General features: G+C 41.7%; 1 protein-coding gene across 5 annotated transcripts in view; it reads left to right on the top strand.

Annotated features, from left to right (window-relative positions):
- Positions 1 to 4,511, top strand: part of CSE1L (chromosome segregation 1 like) — a 21,058-nt gene extending 16,547 nt beyond the window's left edge. For 4 of the 5 annotated variants that reach the window (XM_027697330.1, XM_027697331.1, XM_027697332.1 and 1 more), the window contains exons 20-25: positions 479 to 576; positions 782 to 867; positions 1,731 to 1,812; positions 2,221 to 2,367; positions 3,199 to 3,430; positions 3,981 to 4,368. In XM_027697330.1, coding sequence (XP_027553131.1) covers positions 479 to 576; positions 782 to 867; positions 1,731 to 1,812; positions 2,221 to 2,367; positions 3,199 to 3,430; positions 3,981 to 4,070 — 735 coding nt within the window. In that variant the 3' untranslated portion in view covers positions 4,071 to 4,368. Of the gene's footprint in view, positions 1 to 478; positions 577 to 781; positions 868 to 1,730; positions 1,813 to 2,220; positions 2,368 to 3,198; positions 3,431 to 3,980 lie in introns of all 5 variants that reach the window. The other variant, XM_027697334.1, reaches the window with a different exon arrangement.
- Positions 4,512 to 8,093: the final 3,582 nt, after the last annotated feature.

Genomic DNA, 8,093 nt, shown 5'->3' with positions numbered 1-8,093 from the left:
GGCTTTAGGCAGCAGCTGGGGGGAGCTGGGCTTTAGGCAGCAGCTGGACTCGTGCAGAATTTGGGTGCTTACATAGTGGTGCTTACATATAAAGACAAACGCTCTGGATGCAGCTTTTTGGGTGCTTTTACATTATGTGGGTAAGATGAATCCTGGGCTGTCCTGCTTCTGTCAGCTGGGATGGAAAACTCCTGCACTTAGTTTTTGCAAGTAGATAAGTTTGCACAATTTTCTTGTCTTTGCTTCATGTTGAACATGAAGGAGGACTCTCAGGGGGTCTGTTCAGAACAGTCTTGAGAAGAGTGAGTGAGAAGGAGCCAAAATGTGTCTTCCTTGTCCTCAACTGCAGAAACAGAATCCTGGTTTAGGTTATGAATGCTTTTCCCTTGGTGTATGTCTTAGATAGTAAGGGCCAACTTTCTGGTAGATCACATATGAAGAATAGTTGTCTAAAGTCTTATATTTGCTTTTCTTGCAGCCTGGGTTGTTAGGTGTGTTCCAGAAGTTGATTGCCTCTAAAGCTAATGATCATCAAGGCTTCTATCTTTTAAACAGTATCATTGAACATATGCCTCCGTGAGTATGAGTTCAAATTATATTCAAAACTAACTTCTGTAGACTTTAATTATAAAGTGTGCAATCATGCCAAATGTTAATCTTCACAGCCAAAAATGTCACATTTGTCAGTCAAATAGATTTGAACGATTTTATGCATGTTTTCTGTGAAGTGACGTCAGTAAAATCCTAATGTGATTGAATAACTCTTCTTTTAAATTTCCAGTGAATCAGTTGACCAGTACAGGAAACAGATCTTCATTTTGTTATTCCAAAGACTTCAAAATTCCAAAACAACAAAGTTTATCAAAAGTAAGTTCCTGGCTCTGAAAAGCTGCAGTGTTACACCAGCAGTTCAGTGTGCAGCTGCATGGATCAAGTGTCCTGTGGGTACATGGATGGAGGGGTTCTGGTGACTCCAGGGACTTGCTCCAAATTATTTCTATAATCAAGGGGGGCATAAGGGGCAGTCACCACAGCAGGTGACACTTATTTCATGAAAATTGAGGGAATGGAACTAAAATAGGGGGACAAGAGTTGTGTAGTCCTCTTCCTTTGCTAGTGTGTGTTTTGGTGTTGATTATTTGAAAGTGTGTCCATTTAGTCTCCAACTAAGAGCAGGAAACTTTGCCTCTCACATAGCACAGCAATGCTGACCACTGTTGTATGGAGTTTCTGGGAAATATTCCATTCTTTTGTGTCATTTTTTGCCTTAAATGACTAAAGTTATTTATAAAGGTTTTATGTTAAACTGGCAAAGCTGTGACCAATAACTGAAATACATAGACAAGAAGATTGTCATACTGATGAAAATATTTTAATGATATTATCTCTACACAAATTACACAATGTCGATTACTTAATCCTATAAAATCTGATTAATGCCCCTGATAGGAGCAAGAATTACAAGGTTGCTCATAATGGTCCTCCACAAACAAAACCAAAGCGATGCTTTCAGTGTTTAACATTTTAAGTCTTGTGATACATGAGAAGATCAGCAGTTTTTAGGCCAACTTCAAGGCAGCAAGTTTATGTACTTCACTAGAAGTGAACATTTATAAAGGCTGCAGTTTCTATCCCCTTGAAAAACTTGTTAGAATATATTTTGCTGCAGGCTCTAAAGCTATTCTTTTGTTTCCATGTTGAGTTTTAATTTGAGCTTTTTCTTGTTACAGGTTTTCTCGTCTTCATTAACTTGTATTGCATAAGATATGGGGCATTAGCTCTGCAGGAGATATTTGACAGCATACAGCCAAAGTTAGTATGTTTTGTTTGTTTGGGTTTATTTAAGACTGCTGTGTAATTTTTATCTTTGAAGTAAGAAAGTAGTCTCTTTAGCTGAACTGGCAAACTCTGTTTGTCACTAATTTGACTGGCCAGATGTTTCTCCTGTTGTGGTTCATGTGGTTCATGTCTAGCAATTCTTCTTATTTTCTGCCCACAGTTCCTCATTGATAGTTCAAGTTACTGATCTAAGCAGGTCATAAAAAGTCTTTATCCTTTGCAAAAAGGTTGTATGTGCAAATGTCTACTGCAACAGGGCACCATCTTAACAAATTATCTTGTATTCTCTATTTCCTAGTGATTCATATTGTTTCTGGTTTTCTTCTGTCACCATGAGGCTGATAAGGCTTTCTAATACTTTTTCTCTCAATTTCATAATAGGATGTTTGGAATGGTTTTGGAGAAAATTATAATTCCTGAAATCCAGAAAGTGTCTGGACAAGTTGAAAAGAAAATCTGCGCTGTTGGCATTACAAAAATATTAACAGAATGTCCTCCCATGATGGACACTGAGTACACCAAGCTGTGGTAGGTACCACACTTCTTCAGGTTCTGCTAGTGAGGCTCTTGGAGTTTTTGGAAATAGGAGCTTTCACCAAAACAGATCCTTCAAATAAACTCCGTTGTGATTTCTTCAGGCCCACTGTTGTTGTGAGGCTGAGTTTTAGGCTTTTCATACCACAAAAATGAAAGAGTGTTTCCAAAGTAGATGCCAGAACTGGTTTGAGATGTTTTTGGTGGGGATAGCATGGATTTGGCTGGCTAGAGCTCCATTTAAGGAAATACACTACTTTCTTTCAACTTGTGTTCTTTCTGAAAAGCTAGGCCCACTTTTGAGTTGTAACTGTTCCAGTTAGGAGACCTGAGAATACTCACAACCTGACAGAGAGATTGTAATGTCTTAGTTTGAGAGTGCAGTTTTGGGGAAAGCTATCTGGGAAGATTATAAGCCAGTCCAGCAGTCTAGGGTATCAGGAAGTCTGAATGTAATGACCATAACTGGATCCAGTCCAGGATCCCTGGACTAAAACTTTTTTAATGTACTTAGGGGAAAGTTGTAATCTGGAGAAGAATTGCTTTCCTTAGATATGTTTCATGACAACTTGACCTGATAAATATTTGACCTGATAATATATTGCTCATGCTATTAATATAAACACCTCCATTGTGCCTGTAAAGTACACAGATCTACAGTTCTAGTCCAGTTTACCTTGGACATTTACAATTTCAGTAGCTAAGCAAGTACCTGCAAAGGCTAAATTATAAAGGGTTCCAAGTAATTTGAGCATTCTTGTAAAACACAGCCTGTCCTAACACATTTTAAGTGCTCCAGTGTTCCCCTCCCCTCTCTACACCCAGGATTCCTTTGCTGCAGGCCCTCATTGGCCTCTTCGAGCTGCCTGAGGATGACACAATCCCTGACGAGGAACACTTCATTGACATCGAGGATACTCCAGGCTACCAGACTGCATTCTCCCAGCTAGCCTTTGCTGGGAAAAAAGAACACGATCCTGTAGGTCAAATGGTGAACAATCCTAGAATCCATCTGGCACAGTCTCTTCACAAACTGTCAACAGCGTGCCCGGGCAGGGTAGGTGACTCGTGCACGTGCACCCTAGTGCTGTGTTCAGCAGGGAGGGAATGCCCCTGTGAGAACGGGTCTCTTTGCTGATGTTTGATAATCAGCAAAATGAAGTGGGTCATAACCAGAATGCAAGATCTTGCTGTGTCTTATTCTTTATTGGAACATAGCTTCTGCGAGTTTTTTTTCTTAGTAACCTTAGAAAGGCCTTATTTTCACAGCACTTAGTTTAGCAATAAGCTTAAATATGCCATTTCCAAAATGGAAAATTACCCACTTGATGGCTTATAACTAATGCTTGTCTCTAGTTCAGTTGCACATACTCAGGAAATTCAGGCAGCTCATATAAAGTCAGGCAAGTGGAGTGTACAGTTAACTCCCTTACCCCACAGTATCCTTGTTTTGTTCAAGATTTTAGTTAGTAAAGATTGCCTGAGAGATGAGCTGCTTTCACCATGGGTAACTGCTGCTCTGTGTCTGCCCTTGTATGACGTGTGTTAACAGGGTGTGGCAGAGGGCTGAGTGTCACTGACCCCTCTGCTCTGTCCTGTGCTTTAAGGTTCTGTCCATGCTGAGCACCAGCCTGAACGCAGAAGCGTTGCAGTATCTCCAAGGATACCTCCAAGCTGCCAGTGTGAGTCTGCTCTGAGATATTCCACAAGCAAGATCAAAGGCTGGTTTGTTACACAGAAGGTTGACACTGACTTTTTTTATAGCAGAGCTCAGACAAAACGAAAAATGCTGCTTGAAATTGTATTGCAGATTCCATCTTGTAAAAGATAAATGTGGCTTTAAGGCAAAACTGAAAGAATTTCTGGTTTGTGTACTCCTAGATAAAGGTGGCTAACTTCCACTCCCAGTCTGATTTTCAGAGGGAGTAGTCATAGCGGTTTGGTATGGGATTTTATTTGAAATCTGCATCTGCAGTGTTTGGATGATACTTGGAATTGTATGGAGAGCACTGGCTGTAGAAACTCACTTCAGTCACTAAAATTCCTTTTCATTTTAATGTTGTCCTTTGTATTTCTTTTGTCTTTCCTTAAACTTTATCTAAATTGTGAATAAATAAGAAGTACTTGTTTAAAATGCCTGTCACTGTGCGCTTACTGTTTTAGAAGAATGTAGTTGGTTTAAAAAAAGAGGTTTTACATTTAGGATAGCATATAAAATAGTGGGACTGTGAGGATTTTTCTGTAAGTAGTAGTTTAAGTGCATTTTAGGATCATACAGAACAGATCTAAAAGTTTGGGAGAACAGCCAGAACTGTTGTCACTCTTGAGTGCTTTTTAGAGCACTGGTCCTACAGGGATAGGAATAAATTGAATTATAGAGACTGGAAAACTCCTGAATAAGAGTGAAGTCTCAGACTTATGTGATATTAAGCAGTGTTGTACATGACAGAATTTTTTTAGTTGTTTGTCCACAGACATTCTGCAGGTGACTTGAATCAGGACTGGTGATTTGTATTTGTATTAGTTGATGCCTGTTGGAGCTGGGCCTTGTGTCAAGAAAGTTGCTGAATTTACTGAGGGAGGAACAGGGCAGAATCAGCTGTCTTTCAGTTCTTCCTGGTACCTGGAAGTTCATCCTGGCCATAGCTCTTATATGTAAAGAAATGAGTTGCCTGTTAGAGGATGGATTTAAATAATAACTAAGTGCCTGAAAATGTAGTAAAAGAGTCAGCATCAACAGGTTTTTTTAACCTGGTCTGTCAGGGAGTGTCAGGCCCTCATTGGTAGATGTGAAGTGAAAGCAGTGCTCAGAGTGAAGCACTGCAGGGGTGATCCTGAAGAGCATCTGCCTTAGTGCTGCTGAGACAGACTGTGCTGTGCTCGGGTGTCTGGAGCTCCTGGCAGCAGGAATGTCCCAGACAGGCTGGAACCACAGGGACACATGTGACATCTGGAAGGAGCTGAGCGCCCGCCTCGAATGTCAGTGTGTACTGAGCCGTGGTCCTCAACCTGCAGCCAGAAGGATACTCAGAGCACTGCTCTGCAGCTTTGTCTTTTTCCCTGGACAATATGGAGAACAATTCTACAGAGAACTTGCAGACCTTCTTTTTTCCTGCCATCCTCAAAGAACCAAACTGGAAGGGTGCTGGTGGCCGTGTCCCAGTGACTGTGCTGGAGAGGGACTCTGCAGCTCCGAGCGACAGCCGGGGCCTCACATTGGACCATCTCACTTGGGCAGCTCCGAGCAAGATTTCCTCAGAGACTCAGAGCTTGCTGAGATATGTGAGGGAACAGATGTTTCTTGTCTTACCAGTACCAGCGTGGATGGAACTGGACAGGATCCACAGCAAGAAGGCAGAATCTGTTAGAGAGATGGCCACAGAAAAATTGGCTCTTCTAAATGGAAAATTATCAGTGAGTTTTGATGTTCACCGTCTTGCGCTCCTTGCAGTGTGTGACTGTTGTTGGATAGACATTCCATGTGAATAAGTGCCTAAGTGACATCAGATCAACAAATACCATACTAGTCCTTCAGTTGACTCAGAGCTGAGTAACTCAGACTGTGTAGACACGGCTGTGGCACTGCTGGTGACGTGTTCTTTAGTGCCAGCACACTGTGCAGGGTTTGTGAGGGTCTGTGCAGAGCACTTCCCTTCAGGGCAGTGAGTTAGGGTGCCATCAGCACTGCCCTCTCTGCATCCAGGAGGGACCTCCCTGCTCCTCCTGACACCTCCTGTTCTCAGGATTCAGAAGGCGAAGTCCCACCTACATTTATCTGTTCATTTGGTGGAAGCTGATGCAAGCTGTGTTGTCAGAGCTTTTTGCAAGACTGTGTTGGACAGTTGGGCAAACACCAGTTTCTTTGGAAAGTGCAGGCTGGGAACACCTGGTGTCAATCGACCTTCCGAGGACCTGGGAGCACCTAATTCAGTGTAGTGAACTCATGCCCTTCACTGAGATCTTCTGAAACACTTCTGAAAACAAGGAGCCAATTCTTACTTGCAACTGATGATGGTACAAGATCATTCAAATTCAAGTGTGGGAATGTTACTTGCTTCTTTCTGAGTGTGAAGTGGGTGAAGGGATGCCTGGTTTTGGATCCTTTGGCACCATGGAACTCTTATCTACTCTCCTTTCTTAGAGCCTGCTGATTGATTTGGGATTGTCAGCTTCAAAATAATATTCTGAGGCTTTTGTAACAGAAGAAATACCTTATTGTTGGTTCAAAAACCCAAAACCAAGACCAGTGTGTTTTCTTGTTTCCTGGGGCTGTGAATGGGCCTCAGCACTGCCAGCATTGCTGCCAGTGGGCAACACGTGCTAAAGCAAAGCTCTGTTTCTCTATTTCTTCGTGTACCTGTGTGCTGAGAGTCACCCCCTCAGCCAGACATTTACTTCCAACAATTCTCTGATGAGGCCAGACATTGATTTTTGTCTTAAAACAGCTTCATCCTTCCTTAGAAGTGACAGTTTCTCAGTACCTGGGGATTCCATCAACCAGCAGCAGCCGAGGGCAGAGCTGTGCCCGTTCTTCCAGCCCCCAGCAGAAGTACCACAGGCATTTCTCCCATTCCAGGCTTTTGCTTTGGAAACTGCAGTTGTTCACTGACACGTGGGTGCTCCAGGCACGGCTCCTCTGGGAAATCTCTCAGTAAAGACACCCAGCTCTCAGAAAAGCAGCACAAAGGCTTTGTTTACCCTTAGCTTTTACCCTTACTTATTTAAATGAAGTCATTCTTGCCTTTCCTGTAGTGTAGGGGAAATGTTCTGGGCCTGGGCTGCAGTGGCAGGGCCCACACAGGACACGAGAGGCTCAGTGGCTGCTGGTGACAGCTCAGGCAAAGTGACTGAAGGCTTAAAAGTTCTCTCTCAAAATAGGAATCTTCTCATTCACATGAGCTCACAGCTTATGCTGGACTTGCTCTATTGCATTCAAGATGAGAGCAGAAGAAAATGCTTTATTATTAAAGTAATAAATCTTAATAGAAAGTAAAAGATATTTTGTTACTAATAAGTAATGTCTCAGAAAAGCGTAGTAACAGGGGTTTAGCTCAGCTAGTTCATCTAGGTCCTAGTAAAAAGTTTTCATTTTCTAAGGCTGTGAAGAGAAATTCACACTCTTGGGTTTGTGCCTGATATAAGGGGTATTTTGAAGTAAGTATTTAACAAAGAAAATATATTAATAACAAATATCAGATTTCTCCATGAACATCTGAAAATACTGGCATTACAGTACTGCTTCCTTACAAAAGAAAAGTGAAAGTTTAAAGTATTTTACAAATTATAATCTAGAAAAAAAGTCTCTGTCCTTGTTTAAGCTGCTGTGCAGAGTGGAAAAGTCTTTTGGAATATTTTTGAATAATTAATAATCATTCACATGATAGAGGAGTAAATGCCCTTCAGTGAAAGAACAAATGTGTTGGCTATTTGACATGTGCCAAAGTGCTCCTCAGGCCTTTGAATTCCATGTGCATTTGCTTCAGTTATGTTCAGTTTTGTGATCTGGCTGCAGATGCTTTTTGTCTCGACTGCAAATTTTACCCATACCCAGGCATTCACAGAGAACATAAACCTGAATTTTTACTGTAACTCGCTTTGGAATTCCCTGTCTCCACATAACTTACTACAAAAAACCTCCACAAATGTTTCATTACAGACAACACTGAGCCTTGCAGTAGTGATTGCACAGCAGCTGAAATTTCATTTCCTTCTGAAATGTG

This window comes from Neopelma chrysocephalum, unplaced genomic scaffold, assembly GCF_003984885.1.
Source record: "Neopelma chrysocephalum unplaced genomic scaffold, ASM398488v2 Primary Assembly neopelma1_119, whole genome shotgun sequence".
Classification (NCBI taxonomy): Eukaryota; Metazoa; Chordata; class Aves; order Passeriformes; family Pipridae; genus Neopelma; species Neopelma chrysocephalum.
This window is presented reverse-complemented; position numbering and strand designations above follow the sequence as displayed.